Genomic DNA, 19,528 nt, shown 5'->3' with positions numbered 1-19,528 from the left:
AACAAAAACATGTCTGCATTTGGTACCAAGAATTTCAATATTTATCAACACTTAAAAAAAATAAAGGACACTTAAAACAAAGAAGAGTACATATCCTAAACCATTTACAGTTAAAGTCTACATTTCCACTTTCAATTTATAAACTTGTATTTGTCCACTCAACTGTTTGTGAAATGCTTTCACAAAATTCTGTTGTCACTTTGCAGTGCAATTCTCATACAACACACATGCATGCACACACACACAAACACACACACAGACAGACACACACACTCACATATACACACACACACACACACACACACACACTCATACAGACACTCACATAGAAACACACACACACACTCACACAGACACACACAAATACAGACACAGACACACACACTCACAGACACAGACTCACACCGACACGCACACACAGACAGATACATACAGACACACACACAACACACACACAAAAACCAGGGGAAAAAACCCCAGTGTAACTGCGTAGGAATTAAGGAAAATCAAAGCAGAGATAGCTCTGGGCGAGTAGAACATTTCTCCAAATTATCTGTTAAATCTTCAAAAATTGAAGAAATCCTGTTCTCTTCTAACAAAAATATTAATTATTACATAAAATAATTTTGCCAAATTAAAATAAAATTCGCTAATTGTTTTTAAAATTTGCAATTGGCGAATTTGGTGAGTGCCAGAGGTAGCCCTTCAATCCCAGATGAGATCACATTTACGATAGATCAGCACAACTGGAAAAGATGAAGAGTCTCCAAAGTATAAAACATGGGGTATAAAACATTAATATTGCAACATTTGTTTTTTACGTTGCACATAAACACTTTACATGTAAATTCTGTGAAAAACTGTTGGTATCTGTAATGTATATCTGCAATAAAAATAATATCTGCAAATAAATGTTGCAACATGAGGTTGGATGTAAAATGTAATTGCAAGCTTTTTGTTTCTTCTGATTAACAGTAATTAATAAAAGACAACCTTTTATTAACCATTATGAAAAAACTAAATATAAATGAAGAAGAAATTATTCACCAATAATTACTTAGACGACATAGGACAATGTATTCTAGATGCTTGAGGATAAACATATAATGTAAACCTGATTAATATTTGCGATGGTTTATTCTCTTGCAAATAAGGAAGGAAATTGTTTATTTACCGACACACTCAATACATTTTATTTACGGTTATATGGCGTCAGACCACACAAATACTGAGAGAGAAAATCTACTGTCACCACTTCATGGGAAACTCTTTTCGATTAGCAGCAAGGGATCTTTTATATGCACCATCCCACAGACAGGGTAGTACATACCACAGCCTTTGTTAGACCAGTTGTGGAGGACTGGTTCTCGCAAATAAGCACCCTAGCACATGTTCATGACATTGACTTAAATACAACCTAACCTAGAAAATAATGTGTGCGTATACGGTTTAAGACTCAAGGATGGACACAAATGATGCAGGATTTATAAGCATGGATTTTCACCCAATTTACAATCAATTATATAATTAAATTTCTGTTACATTCATTACAATATAACATCATCTCATTGGTTCAGCCATATCAATGCATTTCTCGATAAACGTAAAAACTACATCGTCATGAAACATCATATCTGATGACATCATTTTATATTGGTACTTTGTCTTGTTCAGCGTTATTATTTAGAACAAAAAAAATACTTCCAAATAAAATGTGAACTTTTAGTGTTATTATTAGTAAGTATGTTTCAAATTTAATTAAAAGGATCGTCTTTCATGTTCATCTGGGTCTGAAAAGAAAAAAAAATCATCCGCAAACTTATGTGTGAATGGCTTCAAATGTAAAAGAAATAACAGACAATTCTTAATCGGAGTCATTCTACACTGGATTCATCGTTGCTTTGTATATTCGGGAAAGATCTGCATCAAAAGTTCTTTCTTATTGATTTTACCCATAGCATTCCGTGGCAGGAATTCAACACACTTAACAACTGTAGGGATTTCGTACGATGGAATTTTATCAGCAGCCCACACTTTGAGCTGTCCGAGAGAAAGTTTGTGTTCTGGTTTCAAGACCAAGATGGCCGCGACCCGTTGACCCCAGGTCAGGTCAGGCAGACCGACGACAGCACAGTCCGCAACGTGTGGATGACTCAAGAGATGTCGCTCGACATCCAGGGCACTGATCTTGTGGCCACCACTCTTGATAACATCCACGGATGTTCGGCCAATTATCTTGTACCTTCCATTCACATAAGCAACTGTATCTCCTAAAATAAAAAAAATAAAAAAATAAAAAAATATATAGCCACATGGTAAAACTGGGAGGTACTGAAATTTCAGGTTTGGTATCAGTATTGGTATTTTTGGGGTGATTTACCTTGGTATCGGTACAGTATTCAGTATTGATACAATATGGATATCGATATTGAGCAGTATTTTCGGTATACTCAGTTTTAAATGCATTCCCGAGTAAATATTGAAATTTTAGGTTTGGTATCTGTATCAGTATTTTGGGGGTGATTTACCTTGGTATTAGTACAGTATTCGATACTGATACAATACTGATACCGATATCGAGCAGTATTTTCGGTATACTTGGCTTTAAATGCATACCCGAGTTAAATCTCACCTGCTAATTTCATCTCAATACAATTAAATTGGTATTGACATGATACTGATACCTAACGGTATAATATTATATGGTATACCACCCAGCTCTATCACATGGCGTAAGATATATATTACATCACAAGTATCATATGACAGAAGCAATCGTTAACAACAGTTTTCTAATGCCTGGATGATAAGACCAATTAGCCAGTGAAAAGAAAACAGAAAAAATAGAAGTTGTTTTGTTTAATGACACCACTAGAGCACATTGATTAATTAATCATCGGCTATTGGATGCCAAACATTTGGTAATTCTGATACGTAGTCATCAGAGGAAACCCGCTACATTTTCCCTGATGCAGCAAGGGATCTTTTACCTGCAGTTTTCCACAGACAGGAAAAACACCTTATACAGCCTTTGACAGCTGCAGTGCACTGGTTAAATGAGAAATATTCCAATCAGTTGAATGTATCCACTGAGGTGGTTTGATCCTGCAACGTAAGCACCTCAAGCAAGCACTCAACCGACTGAGCCCTCCACCCCCCCGCCCAGTGAAAAGAGTGCTATACCTTCTAAGAACGCGTGCTGGATTTTTAGTGCACAGGTTTCTATCAGTTGATTGATCTAGAAATAAATATCTTCTTCTTTTTTCTCCATTTAAACAAGTATTCTGAGAGTACTGCTAAAGCATTACATGTCCCCTTATGAGACCAATTAAAAAATTTTATCTCCTAAGTTGAAGGGTCATAAAAATGAGTCAATCGACATAAAAGTCAAACGTGATCTGTAACAGTACATGGCAAAGCTATACACAAAATTTCAGGCATTATGAAAAAAAAAAAAGGCCAGAAAACTTTATGTGAGACAGATGGACAGATGGACAGAAAGATAAGACAGAAGGACGGAGGTGAAACCTATAGTCACCTATATGGTTCAAAATATATGGTATTTTAAATATTTTATACTATGTAACACACAAACATGAATTGTTTCGTAATATTACACTAGTATCTGGGAGAGCCTTATAAACTGTACATACATACAATTCTGACACATATAGTCTTAGAAAGAAAACCTGCTACATGTTTCATTAATAGCAAGGGATCTTTATATGCGCCATCCCACAGACAGGATAGCACATACCATGGCCTTTGATATACCAGTCATGGCTGGAACAAGAAATAGCCCAATGGGCCCACCAACGCGGATCGATCTCAAACCAACTGCACATCAAGCGAGCACTTTACCACTGGACTACGTCCCACCTTATAATAGGAAATAGACTACAAAGTACAAGTACACAATGCAATGACAAACCGGTTTTAAACCATCCATTCTTGGTAAAAGCTTGTCTTGTGGCTTCCGGCTTGTTCCAATATTCATGAAAGACGTTCGGACCTCGCACAAGAAGTTCTCCAAAATATTCCTTCTCACCTTGATAAAAATTACATTAAAACATCAATATGCATAGAAGAAAAAACCCATAATACAGTGAAACCTCTCAAAACCGGAACCTTTTAAAACCGCAATTCCCTCAAAACCAGACATTTTTTATGGTCCTTTTCTAAAAAAATTAAAATCAGTAAAGAATTTAACCTGTCTAAACCGGATACCTCTTAAAACCAGACTTTTTACTTGGTCCCGTGGGTGTCCAGTTTAGAGGGGTTTCACTGTACATTGAAGAACAAATGTGAGTTCTCTGCAAGACACTTCTTAAACGAAATGTTAAGACTCAAATGTTATTATATTACGTCACATATAGTCAATTCATGACATTAAATTAAATATTAATTACAATTTATGGAATGGACTGTTCTTGGTAGATTTATACTTCACTATATGCAATTCACAGCTTGAAATTAATATTTTGGAGATGGAAGCAATCTTTGATTTTTAAATTTCAAGATGAAAGCAAACACTAGAAGGTCAAAGCTGGACCACACTTTCATTCATCTTTGTTACCTATCATACTCTGCCTACCATTTTCATTATCTTAATATAAAAAAAATTCCAATTTCTGCCACAATTTCAATCTGTTTTGACCCTTTCTGTTAGTATCCTCTGACTGTCTTCTGACTTGTCCACACCATCGCCTACCTGTCTCAACATCCTCCATGGGCACAGTCTCTGTGTATACTTCCCTGCACCAACCACTAATAAAACTGGTCTGACCCATGGCACTAACTAACGACTGCCTGTAAATGGGGAGCACAGTAGGTAATTGCAAGTGTGTATTAACAATGCCAGAAGTAACTACTTAACACTCTCTGAAGTGGTCAGACTAAGCCCACAGCTAACAGCTGACGGGGAATGACAGGTGTGTGGCACGGATATCCACAAGAGACAAGCGCCAGTCGCTGTTGGTGAGGCAAGGACTGGGATGTGGATGTGGACAGCGAAAGAAGTTGAAAGATAGGAGTTAACAGATCGGAAAAAATTAAATGGAATTCAAATGAGCAAAAGGAAAGGGGGCAGTGGGATAAAAATTGTAAAAAGAAAAAAGAAAAAAAAACCTACTAGAAGGTGAGAAGTAGCGCTAGAAATTAGTCTCAAAATTAAACATCTGAAATTTTTTACGGTATAACCTTTTTAACAACCATGTGAAAGACTTGAGACAAACATGCCTAAAAAGAATAAGATTGATATTATCACTCCTAAAAATTAAAAATTCTCAATATATCTGAAATAGTCGAAAATTAGATGGGACATCAGGGCATAAAATTTGGCATAAACGATTTTGTCGTTCGTCTGTCGGTTATGCAAAACCAATATCGACACGAACGACGGATCGTTCATGCAAAAACTATAATCGCTGACGTGTTTTGGCTAATATAACTATTTTTGTAATAAAATAATAAGAGAACGGGTCATTGCAGGTGTGAGAAAAAAACAATGTATCTGTTTGAACTCGACATCGTGGTCAATTACAAAGTCGGCACTGTCATTAGAAGTGTCAATAACATTTAGTAACATAGTCGCACGTTCCCTTTGATTATTTCGCTACATGTGGAAAACATATACGCGGTTTGGAAATTAAAGCGGTTTATGAGTATTTATTAAACATGACATCACCTTAGCCCGGCATTTAGTAAAATGTCAGGACCTAATGCGAAAACACGCAAAAAGGACACCGTTAGTGAAAAAAACTTTCCAAAAATGGTGGTTAATACAAACGAGAATGGCGATGTATGTAAAGTTATATGCAATGTATGTATGGACAATTTTGTGGCTATCCGTAGTGAAGCTAGGTTAAGACAAATGAAAGGGTCAGCTTTGGACAATGTCAAAAATGACACGTTTATTGTGAGGAAGAATATAATAAATGGTAAATATTCTTGCGCACAATAAACTCATGCAATAAATAGGAAGCGAAAAAAAACGTATGTGAAGTTCTGTATATTTATTTACTTTTTGACACCTGTGTGGTTTTTAAGAGGATTTTGGCGTTTCATTGTAATGAACACTGTCAATAACCTGTAAAGTACCATAAACTACCGATCGACAATTTCTTTATGGGTGATCAGTAGACATTATTAAAAGATAAATTTTTTCTATTGCTATATATAATGCGCACCCCCATTTTTAACCTGTATTTTTCGGAAAAAAAGTGCATAATACATGGGAAAATATGGTAGTATCGTGACACATCGGTGCATCAGTGTATGGTGACAGCCCACCTCCAGCAGTTTTGAGTCTGCCTACAGCAATTTTAAATCAGTAATTTTTGAAACATATAGGGCCTATATATAAATGAATTAATGAAATTTAATGACACCCCAGCACAACTAGCATTCTGAGAGTACTGCTAAAGCAATACATGTCCCCTACTGGGATTTTTCGTATTTCCTAAATTCAAGGGCCATAACTCTGAAAAGTGGTAAATCACCACTAAATTTCAACTTGATCTGTAACGCTATATACAAATGATAAAGCTATATACAAAATTTCATCTTGATGCTTGGCATTGCAAAAAAACAGAAAACATATTTTCAAGGGCCATAACTCCGTTAAAAATGGATAAATCGCCACTGATCTGTAACAGTACATGATAAGCCTATACACAAAATTTGTGCTCAATATCTAAAGGTCTTCTGAAAAAAAACAGGGTAACTGGGTAAATCGTCATGAAAGTCAAACTTGATCTGTAACAGTATATAATGAAGCTATACATTTAGCTCAATATCTCATAACCTTCTGTGAAAAAACCTCCGGAAAACATAAGTGGGACAGACGGACGGACGGAGATGAAACCTGTAGTCCCTGAAACATATATAAAGACCAAAGATTATCCCTTCACCTGATAGCAATAATGTTTATGCAGCATCAAAAGACTGCCATTGGTAAAGCGCTTGACCAACTGTGGCAATTGCCGTCAGTGCTGTCGTTAAAGGGACAGACCTAGTTTCAACCCGTGAAAATTAACACTAAGTTTAATTAATCTACAAACATGTAACACATTTGGATAAAGTTACAATTGAAATGGTGAAATACCTTCTAAAAATAGACTAAAACTCGACTCCATAATTGTTACTTCTTAGATGCACGTGTGTTTTTACAAATATGAGAAATGCATTTTGTGATATTAAAAACACCTGGATGACCAAAAACACTTTGAATGTGCGGAAATGGATAAGCTAAACAATAAAATCTAAGTAAAACAATATGCCTTAGTGTTTAAAAACTAGGGTATGTCCAGTTAAGTTCAAAACCCGAAATAATTCCACTTTCACACTAAACTAAGCAAGTAAACTGAGAGAACTGAAGAGTCTTGTGACTACCTGATTTCAAGGATGTTCTCTTGCTGTTTCCCTGTGCAACGATATCGTATCCAATCTCAGTGTACACGTTAGGCCTGCCAATACACACCTCCACACTAGGCATCGGGTGACCAACTGAACCTGAAAAATAATAGTAACTGGCAATTACAGTCGACTTATCACATACGTGACACAGTGAGCACAAACAAAACAGATTAATCAGTGATTTATTTCAGCTTTTTTGCCAAATTTTGATAGACTTTCTTAGTACTTTGTGCCATTAATTTAGCACCAAAAACAATCTGATTTATTTTTATTTGCAAATAACCAATATATAATCTGTAGGCCGTGCAATTAACCGGATATTTTGTAGTGTTATAAGGGCAAATGGTTCCATATTGGGTGAAAATAGTTGATTAACTATATATAATAAACTAATATGCAAATAAGTGGAGATAACTGTATAGATAAATTCTAAGCAGGTTTTTTTCATTACTTATATAACAGGAAGGAAGAAGGAAGGAAAGAAATGGTTTATTTAACGACGCACTCAACACATTTTATTTACGGTTATATGGCATCGGACATATGATTAAGGACCATACAGATATTGAGGGAGGAAACACGCTGTCGCCACTTCATGGGCTACTCTTTTCGATTAGCAGCAAGGGATCTTTGATATGCACCATTGCATAGACAGAATAGCACATACCACAGCCTTTGATGTACCAGTCGTTGTGCACTGGCTAGAGCGAGAAATAGCCCAATGGGCCCACTGACGGGGATCGATCCCAAACCGAGTGCGCATCAAGCAAGCACTTTACCACTAGGCTACGTCCCACCCCAGATTATATAAGAGATGCAGATTGATAAGCCATTTGTGTAACCTGGAACTCTGGGTCCATCGATGGGGTTTGTGAGAAGCATGCCAGTCTCCGTCATGCCGTATCTCTCTAACAACCGGTGCCCTGTGATCTGTTCCCACTTCTCCATCACAGGCTGAGGCAGGGCCGACGATCCACTGACCATCAGTCTACAAAACAAAGAGAGAAGAGAATTTGCGTAGTGGCCCTACATCTATTCAGTAGAGACCGGCCTCGGTGGCGTCGTGGCAGGCCATCGGTCTACAGGCTGGTAGGTACTGGGTTCGGATCCCAGTCGAGGCATGGGATTTTTAATCCAGATACCGACTCCAAACCCTGAGTGAGTGCTCCGCAAGGCTCAATGGGTAGGTGTAAACCACTTGCACCGACCAGTGATCCATAACTGGTTCAACAAAGGCCATGGTTTGTGCTAACCTGCCTGTGGGAAGCGCAAATAAAAGATCCCTTGCTGCCTGTCGTAAAAAGAGTAGCCTATGTGGCGACAGCGGGTTTCCTCTAAAAACAGTGTCAGAATGACCATATGTTTGACGTCCAATAGCCGATGATAAGATAAAAAATCAATGTGCTCTAGTGGCGTCGTTAAATAAAACAAACTTTACTATTCAGTAGTGGTAGCCTAAAAAAAAGGAGTTTGTTTTGTTTAACGACACCACCAGAGCACATTGATTTTTTTAATCATCGGCTATTGGATGTCAAACATATAGTCATTTTGACACAGTCATAGAGAAGTAACCGGCTATATTTTTTCATTTGTAGCAAGGGATCTTTTATATGCACCATCCGACAGACAGGATAGCACATACCACAGCCTTTGATATGCTAGGTGTGGTGCACTGGCTGGAATGAAAAACAGCCCAATAGGTCAACCGATTGGGGTCAATCCCAAACCCGACCACGCATCAAGCGAGTGCTTTGCTACTGGGATACGTCCCACCTCAATTTTAATACAATTAAATTCACTTTATTTTATTATTGTATCATGTCACTCCTTATTAGTGCCAGTAGAAAAGGTGGCTTTCCATCTGTCTCTGAGCCTAGTTCAAGGCGATTAATTTTTGGTTCCCCTTAGTCTATGAATTAAACAAAAACGTTCTACAAAAGGATTAACTTACATTTATTGGTACATTTCGTAATGTTCTGCATTCATTCGGAAATGCTCCAAATTCGACACTCGGTTTGAATCATAATATTTCGTTATCAAATACTACTACTTCCAGTAATAAAATTTAAGCAAAACAATTAAATATTTTCATTAAAATACGATAGTATTAAATAAATAATAATTAATATGTCATTGTTACGTTAAAACGAAAGTAATAATGAGTATTTTCTGGCATTACTGACATAAATGTGAACTATATAAGGCTTGACTGGTCACTGCAAACAGTGCAACATCTGTTGATGTACAGTCTGGCACCAAAGTAAAACCATGGCGTGACAGTGTGTAGTGTGACACTACACAAGTTGCTGTCTTGACATCTGTTGTGTGATTTTGGTTTTGAAATCGGATTAGGTCCAGAATTTTACAGGATCTGCAACTTCTTATTACTGCTAATAACTTGAGCTGACTTGTGGCGAATAAAACCTTCCTAGAATAGTATATCAGTGCTAAACATAGTAATAGTTTAAATGGCTCTCCATAGGCTTTATTAGCGGAGCAATTATCGGTCTGACTACTGCAGGCAAGATATCTTTCCGTGATGTCACGCAAGTCGACACACTGTACACTGTATACAGTGCATTACCCAATTCATACTTCCCTCTGTTTGGACACACAGCACTCGCCGGATATAATAATATACCAACCGGAAATACATTACTTGATAGTATTGTTTCTTTAGTTTTTTCATTTTTTACTAGAAAATACCTGGGAATTTTAAGTTGAAAAAAGGTTTCCGGCAAGTATTTTTGCTTGACAAAAACAATGGCAGCATGTTGCGGTAATTTTCAGGGATTGATAGCGGATTGTGACAGCTAATTTAATAATAAATTTGACCGTTTTACCACCAAAGACAATCACAAAATACTGGGATATGAATCGTAGTTTCTGGTAAAAAAAACCCCGGTTATTGGGAATAATGGACATAAATACTGGACGTCTGGCCACAAATGTCCATAATTAAATGCGACTTTTTAAATTTTTTGCCTAATTTTAATCCATAACAACTGATCTAAAATATCATAAAAATTAAAATTAAAAACCACGAAAATAATACAGATTCAAATATAAAAATTATTTTATGTATTTCTAAAACAATTTAAGTGAAAATACGCGAGTAAAAGTTATAAATTGTACCCCCTCAGCGTGGCTTTTGTAAAAAATTAATCTAGTAGTCTAAAGGTTAATCACTACCCTCAGTTTAGTTTTCAGGGCAAGGTGTGCAGACTAAACACAACAACAAAGTACCTGACTCTGGTCTGACACATGGATTTCACATACTGACTCGCCAACCGGGACACTCGGCCCGTTCGGATCCGCGTCTCGAAGTGCTCAATCAACTTCACGTATATGGTGGGTACAGCCATGAACATGTTGATTCTCTCCCCCTCAAAACCTGCTTGTGGGTTCAGCAGTTTGGCCCACACCTAGTGAGATAAGACAGAATTATCACCGTATGTACATGTCGCTGGTGTTTAGGATGCAAGGGAGAGGTAAGCAATATTTAATGATACCCCAGCAGACTGTTCATTCGGTAGTTTTATTTCCTGACATACTCAACACATTTTATTTATGGTTATATGGCGTCGGACATATAGTTAAGGACCACACAGATACTGAGAGAGGAAACCCACTGTCGGCACTTCATGGGCTACTCTTTTTGATTAGTAGCAAGGGATCTTTTATATGCACTATCCCACAGACAGGATAGTACACACCATGGCCTTTGTTACACCAGTTGTGGAGCACTGGCTCGAACGAGAAATAGCCCAATGGGCCCACCGACAGGAATCGATCCTAGATCGCACATCAGCCGAGCGCTGCACCACTGAGCTACATCCCACCCAACGTCTCTTCGGTGTCTAACATTGTTAATCATCGGCTAACGGATATCAAACATTTGGTTATTTTGACATAAGTCATACAAAGGAAAACCACAACATTTTTCAATTAGTAGCCAGGGATCTGTTTTAGGCACCTCTCCACAGGCAGGACAGTACTTACCAGCCTTTGATATACCGGTCGTGGTGCACTGGCTGGAATGAAAATGTGATGTTAATAATAATATAAATAAATAACAAAAACAGAAGAAAACACCTGTTGCACTAATCACCTGTTGGGCGTCAAACTTGGGCATCATCAAGCATGTGGCACCGGAGAATAACGATGTCATGAGGACGTTGACGATGCCATGGAGATGATGCAGCGGTAGAACGTGCAGGACAACGTCGTTTCGACTCCACTGCCACGCCTCGACCATCGCACACATCTGACTGTACAGGTTACCATGGGTCAACACCACACCCTGAAATAATAAATAATGCTTGCATGAATCCTATAGTGAAGATGTGTGTATATGTATGTATGTATGTATGTATGTATGTATGTATGTATGTATGTATGTATGTATACATGTATACACACACACACACACACACATACATACACATCTATATTATAGGATTCGTACAAGCATGGAATTGATCTAAATTCACAGCCTGTTGATGAATGGATGGATGGGCAGATTGATGGACATGTAGGCAAATGGATGAATGAACTAATGGACAATTTAGATGTTTGTATAATGCATGTATGGATGGATGACAAACTAATGGACAATTTAGATGTTTGTTTATTTAGATGTTTGTATGTATGCATGTATGGATGGATGGACAAACAATGAATAGATGTACAAGAAAGATTCATGATGGATGTTATGTAATGGATGAATGTAACTAATGGACAATTTAGATGTTTGTATGTATGCATGTATGGATGGATGGACAAACAATGAATAGATGTACAAGAAAGATTCATGATGGATGTTATGTAATGGATGAATGTAACTAATGGACAATTTAGATGTTTGTATGTATGCATGTATGGATGGATGGACAAACAATGAATAGATGTACAAGATTCATGAGATGTTATGTCATGGATGGATGTAACTAATGGACAATTTAGGATGATGGATGGATGGACAAACAATGAATAGATGTACAAGAAAGATTCATGATGGATGTTATGTAATGGATGAATGTAACTAATGGACAATTTAGATGTTTGTATGTATGCATGTATGGATGGATGGACAAACAATGAATAGATGTACAAGAAAGATTCATGATGGATGTTATGTAATGGATGAATGTAACTTAAAAGGGCCACACATTTGCCCAATAATAGTAAACTCTGTAAAAGAGTGAAACTCCTCTAAACCGGACACCCTCCATACCAAGTAAATAGTCGGGTTTTAAGAGGAAATGCAGCACATTTGCCTTCAACAAACTCAAATTGCCCGTTTTATAAATTTATGACCCCCTCTTTCACAACATCACATGGCTTGAACTTAACGACAGCACCAACGGCAATTGCCGTCATTGAGATATAAATTGCTATAGGTAGAGAGCATCACCGAAGGCACTTTTGTACTATTGGTAAAACTCCTCAACAATGGAACCTGGTGTACATTATCTGCCAATATTTAACATTTGTACGTTTGAAATAAGTCTACATGCAGCAAAATAACCTTTCAGTCATGTTTATTTGCTGCAAATGTCACTTTCAAAAACAAAATCGCCATAGGTAGGCTCGAAATAGCCATCAGAGACAAATTCTTAAGTTTGAGCCCTGAAATTATGGATATGCTCTTGTGTTCTACATACAGTCATAACCATTCAATACTAATACAGACTGATTTGTGTACCTTTGGACTCCCTGTTGTTCCACTGGTGTAGACAATCATGGCTGGCATGTGTTTGTATTTGTTAGTGTTCACCAGATCATCAAACTTTCCTTTTGGCCGACTTCGTTTTCTTCGCTTCGTTGTCACGGTGTCATCAGATTTAAACCACAGATTACTTTCTGTGTCATAAACACCAGCAAAATCGTGCTTTGTCAGAATCTGAAAATATGGCAAACCGTCATTGAATAGCAGGACAGGCCTCTAAGAATTGAAAATATGCGTAAACCATTTATGGGTTACCTAAAAACAAATTCAGGTAACCCATTTTGTTTTTAGGAAACCCATCATAGACATGTAAATGATGTCATAAATTCAATGAGAGAACGAAAAATGAGTTATGCAAACTATACTTATGTGAGCGATGCGTGAATAAAACTATCGCTCTCACAATTTTCAGAGGCCTGTGACAAACACACATTTAAAATAAGAGGTACACTTTATGGAAACACATTTACATATCTACACTAAACACGTACAAAACCCAATACATGTACTTATATAATATAACAATTTTTTTTATAAAAAGCAGAAAAAAAAGTCAAGCATGTATAGATTCCTTAGTGTGCTTTATACACCGATAAAAATATTAATACTTTTGACAACGACCCCTTAGTGTTTTCTTTATACACCGATAAAAATGTTGATACTTTTGTCAAATGGCCCTCAATGTTTTCTTTATACATTGATACCGACCTCAGTGGCGTCGTGGTTAGGCCATCAGTCTACAGGCTGGTAGGTACTGGGTTCGGATCCCAGTCGAGGCATGGGATTTTCAATCCAGATACAGACCTCAAACCCTGAGTGAGTGCTCTGCAAGGCTCAATGGGTAGGTGTAAACCACTTGCACCGACCAGTGATCCTTAACTGGTTCAACAAAGGCCATGGTTTGTGCTATCCTGCCTGTGGGAAGCACAAATAAAAGATCCCTTGCTACTAATCGGAAAGAGTAGCCCATGTAGTGGCGACAGCGGGTTTCCTCTCAAAATCTGTGTGGTCCTTAACCATGTGTCCGACGCTATATAACCGTAAATAAAATGTGTTGAGTGCATCGTTAAATAAAACATTTCTTTCTTTCTTTTTATACATTGATAAAAATATTGATATGTTTGTCAATGGCCCCTTAGCGTTTGCTTTATACAGTGATAAAAATGTTGATACTTCTGACAATGACCCCTCAGTGTTTGCTTTATACATTGATAAAAATGTTGATACGTTTTTTAATGGCCCCTTAGTGTTTGCTTAAAACACTCTTAAAAATGTTGATACTTTTGTCAATGGTCCCTTAGCTAAACAAACTCCCTTAAAACAAGCCTGACCTTCAGCGGCACTTGTAGCTTGGTAGCAATAGGCATCAGCACTTGTGAAAATTCTTCCGACGCCACAAGCAATGAGCTCTGCGAGTCGGCCACAAAATACTCCAGGTCAGAGGTTGGGTGACTTTTACTGAGAGGCACGGCCACGCCCCCGGCTATCCAGGTAGCCCACTGGGCGACCACATATGACACATCGTTCTCACACAAAAATGCAACTCTGCCATTGTTTAGATTGCTGCACTGAGCGAGCTTCAACAACTGGTGAGAGAGACCAGTACTGTAGTGAAGAATATCATCATATGAGAAGCGGCCATTTTGGTCAATGATGGCAGTTCTTCCTATGTGATCTTCTGCTTTTAGGAAAACAGGAATTGCAAAATTTGATTTTTTGGAATTGTAACAAAACCTACTCAAACACTTCGTGCATATATGAAGTTGTCTGCTGGAGTTGGATGATTGCCAGTTTGGAGCTGGAAGCAACTTTTTCAACAGTATGGATTTAATAGATAGTGTGGCATTTATTTTCAGAAATTTTAATGATACTTGCTTCATCTGACTCATCTGAAAATACAAATACAAAAACAATATCAACAATATGATGAAAATCATGAATTATTAGCTAATTAAAATATTTAACTTTTATTTCAATTTGTGAGAAGGAAAAAAAACACTGCATAAATTGTTTTTATTATGATTAGTAGTTGTATTTAAACTGGAGAGATCTACTTTTGTAACAACAAAAGGTGTTCCGAACATCATAAATCATGTTTAATAATAATAATAATTCTGTAGTAATACAACCCATGACATATATCTAGAAGTTACTTGAGCCGTATTCCTGGTTGCTACAATGTGGCTACTGCAGTCATACTTGTGAAAGAGTATATTATACTCTTCAAAAAAGTAGGGGAATTTAAAATGCAAATGTCATTACCAATGATTGGAACAGTTAAAAATGACTGCCTAGGAAAGAACGTTCATGGTAGCACAACTTAACTAAGCACAGCCAAAAATGTGGACATGTGCAACATGCAGAAGCCCCAAACATGTGGGTAGGGAGTCATTCGTGATTTTGACACTGCACAGAGCAGTCAATAAATCTGTTTGAGTGATTACTAATGTTAATTTTGATGGATGTCATGATCAATTATCCTTTGATCTTTGGATGTTATGCATTGTCTTTGAATTAGTGATGCAGCGTCTATGACGTGAAGAATGCCTTATGGTTTCAAACAAGTAGAATTCATTGTGATGTAGCCAATATGTTCAATGTTTCGTCGTCTGTGATCTCCAGAAAATGGAACAGATAGCAGCAGACTCAAAATGTTGACGATCACCCCCACTTACGATGTCCCACGTCAACCACACGAGTCTAGGATCAATTCTTCAGATGCCCGGCTCTACAAAATCAAGCTCAAATAGTGACTCAAATCACTGCAGTTACACCAGGCTACTGGGGTCCGAGTGACGTGTCAGAAGATTAGAAATCATCTACATGCAGCTCATCTGCATGCTCAGCGACCATGTGTTGTACCACCATTAACGAATCGCCATATGGTAAACACACGCCAATGGTGTATACAGTGTAGAAACTGATGGAACTGTCGATAGTCTTGTGTAACATCTTCTAACAAGTCCAGATCTTCTTGGATAGGCGTGGTCACATTAATGTCGAAATGAAAGCCAAGCAAACGTCCACCTTAGGCCACATGATAGATTTGGTGGTGGTTTAATTATGATGGGGTGGCATCACTATGACTGACAGAACACCACTCTATATTGTTCGAGGGAGGGTCACTGGTCAGTATTATCAGGATAACATACTGGCACTGACTGTTGTCCCATTTGCTCACCATGCTGGTCAACGGTTTGTGTTTCAAGATGACAATGCTCGGGGCCCACTGTGCACACATCATAAACGACTACCTTCAGCAGCAAAACCAAACTGTCATAGCCAATCAATAAGCCCTAACCTTTCCCCCATAGAGCATGTCTGGTACATGATCGGGAGACGTGTATGGCAACATTAACGGCCGCCCGCTACTGTAGCTGAACTTGGCCAGGTGCTGCAAGATGAGTTGGGTAGACTTCCTCAAATCGTCATTGGGAGCTTGATACGTAGCATGCCATGTTGAATAAAGAAATGTCTGACGAATCACAGCAGTATTATCCATTACTGATCAAAAGACCTGAACGTTAAATTTTCACATTCCCATTTTTTTTTTAAAGTCGTTAACACCCATACAATCTGCTGCCAACGTGAACTATTCCTAGACGGTGATTCCTCTTGATACTTCTTTAACCTTCTGAGTACTGCAGGCGATATATCTCGCCTGACGTCACGTCAGTCGATATACTGTACACTGTATACAGTGCATTCCCCAATTCATATTTCCCGCCGTTTTGCACACGACACTCACCGGAAACAGAAATATAATTAAAGAATTTTTTATTTGATTTTTGATTTTTTCAATTGAAAATACCTTGAAATTTTTAGGGATCGATAGCTGATTGTGACAGCTAATTTGATCATCAATTTGATCGATTTACCAACAATGAAAATTACCAAATATTGCAATATGAATCGTAGTTCGGGTTTTGTAAAAAAATTCTGGTCAGAAAACCACTGTTATCGGGAATAATGGACATAAATACTGGACAGCTGGCCACAAATGCCCATAAGTAAACACAACTTTTTTTTTTTTTGGCCTAATTTTAATCACCATTAGCCGATCTAAAATAATAAAAATTACAAAAAGACAAAAATAATACTTACCGATTCATATATGAACTTTATTTCATGTATTTATAAAACATTTAAGTGAATATATGTGAGTAAAAATTATAAACTTGTACCCACTCAACGTGTTTTTTGTTAAAAATTAATCCAGTAGTCTAAAGGTTAATTGGCCGTTATTTCCTACATTCCCGTACTTTTTTTTTAAGAATATATAAGAAATCGAGATTGCTGCTTTAAATTTCGAATTTCATACGCGAACACTTCGCGTTTGAAAGATGTACGTTAAAAAGTATGACCGGAATTCCAGAAATAAAGCATGTGCATAATTTATAAATGGAAGATATGTGACATGATTTTACACCAACATTGTAGCATATTTATTATTTGTTTAATAAACATTACTTACTGTAAACATTGTTTTACAATGTTGTCTGTATAGAGTGATCTCCCTTTGGTCATTTTGTCATTAAAAATATACTACATTAAAAATAATACGCTACCTTAACGTTAAAGTTTGTTAAATATTTAATTAACGACACAACTAGCATGCATTTTTTAATCAATCATTATTTACTCATTAATACGGATGTTAAACATTTAATAATTCTAACACATAATCTAGATGAAATCTGCGTCATTTTTCCATTACGGCATTATTCAGAAGGGGGAGGGGGGATGTGCAGAAAGCACATACCACAATCTTTAATATACTAGTCATGGGCACCAATTTTGGACAGGGAGAACCCATTGTTTTTACCGAGAGGATATGATCTAGCATCTCAGAAGCCCTGAGAAGGATAAGAATATGAATCAATTGCTCTTTTCTGCTAGGGTCTCCACGAGTAGGCCTACTCGAATACTCGGGCACAGGCCGAGTCTAGCGAGTACCCGTGCAAGGAAGAGCATTTTCAATTAACTATAATTTTTAACATCATTTTGCCGTATGCTTGCGCCAGTTACATTAAAGGGCTATGAGACATAAAGGGAGAAGAAAAGTGGAATGTGTGGAATGCAATACAAAGGCATGATTTGACATCCATGTTCAGCGCTGGAATTTAAAATGCAATATGTGCTATTTCACTTCATTCCTTAGACTCATAATCATCTAGTGTAATTGGCGGGTACTCGGGTCCGGGTCGAGTTTGGTTTAAACAATATTGATTTGCAGAACAAAATTTGGGATTGGCCAACAGGCCTCTCCCTACATTTAACAAATAGGCCTATACATGTTATACATCAAGATGGCTAGAACAATATTACAATAAAGATAACACGGATAGTTGGGAGGGGGGGGGGGGGTAGAAGAGAGGAAGGTGTAGAAGAAACAAAGTATAAATATAGCAAACAGTTAGAATGGTTAAATGGTTAAATGATCTCGAAACGCTTACTATTAACAAGAAAATTCTGAACAGATTTAAATATAGAGATATTAATATAATTATCTTGGACACTTAAATTAAAATCTCCAAATAGCAAAGTATGACACTCGAGATTACAATAGTTCAGTAAATGGGTATTGCGAGCTGCAGCGTATGTTGGACAAACACATACAAAAATTTTCAGCATCTTCGACTGGATGCCCACAAATACAAGAAGGGGTATCTGTCACACGTCGTACAAATTTGTAACCATTCAAATCACTGGTACCCAAACGGAGTCGGCTATGTAGAATCGGTTGCCATCTTTTACCTTCATAGAAATAGGATGGAACAGCAGAGTCGTGTTTGTTCATTTGTATTTTAAACAATGTTAGAGAAAAAATAATTTATAATATCAGACAACAGATTGTTCCATGATTTTACTGCAGAAGAAAGAAAGAATCCGAAAACAATTTTGTTCGACAAAAATATGTTTGCAGGTTCTCGGCATTATGTGTGTAGTATTCATAGCGTTCTGCAGCAGAGCGAGGTAGTTGTAAGGTTAAAAAAGTTGGTACCATGTTATTTGAAAGTTTATACATCATACACAGTTTGTGGCGTTTCCTCCTTTCTAGTAAAGGTATGAAACCGGTTTCTCTATATAACAATTGGTGAGATGTTCCTCTAACAGTACCACAAATTGTACGGAGAGCATCTAATTGGAAATTTTCAATGCTGTTTGCCAGGTAGAGGGTACAGTTGTCCCAGATGATGTCTGCATAGTCAGATATGGAAAGAATAAATAATATATATATATTTTTTCTAATGCCCTTCAAGATAATCTAAATTTGAACGAACGAAGACAGTTTGTCAGTTAACTGGCCTTAACTACAATATCTTTTATATGACAGTCCCATTCTCCAGATTTTTTAAACGTTAGACCCAAGTGTTTATG

The 19,528-nt window shown here is 37.3% G+C and overlaps 1 protein-coding gene across 1 annotated transcript; it reads right to left on the bottom strand.

Annotated features, from left to right (window-relative positions):
• Positions 1 to 338: 338 nt before the first annotated feature.
• LOC121388950 (malonate--CoA ligase ACSF3, mitochondrial-like) lies at positions 339 to 15,319 on the bottom strand. The gene is made up of 8 exons (XM_041520496.1): positions 14,479 to 15,319; positions 13,124 to 13,321; positions 11,528 to 11,719; positions 10,663 to 10,841; positions 8,259 to 8,404; positions 7,393 to 7,512; positions 3,932 to 4,048; positions 339 to 2,270 (listed from the first exon to the last, which is right to left on the bottom strand). The coding sequence occupies exons 1-8, from the start codon at positions 15,082 to 15,084 to the stop codon at positions 1,891 to 1,893; spliced, it is 1,938 nt and encodes a 645-aa protein (XP_041376430.1). The 5' UTR covers positions 15,085 to 15,319; the 3' UTR covers positions 339 to 1,890.
• Positions 15,320 to 19,528: the final 4,209 nt, after the last annotated feature.

This window comes from Gigantopelta aegis, chromosome 14 (genome assembly GCF_016097555.1).
Source record: "Gigantopelta aegis isolate Gae_Host chromosome 14, Gae_host_genome, whole genome shotgun sequence".
NCBI lineage: Eukaryota > Metazoa > Mollusca > Gastropoda > Neomphalida > Peltospiridae > Gigantopelta > Gigantopelta aegis.
This window is presented reverse-complemented; position numbering and strand designations above follow the sequence as displayed.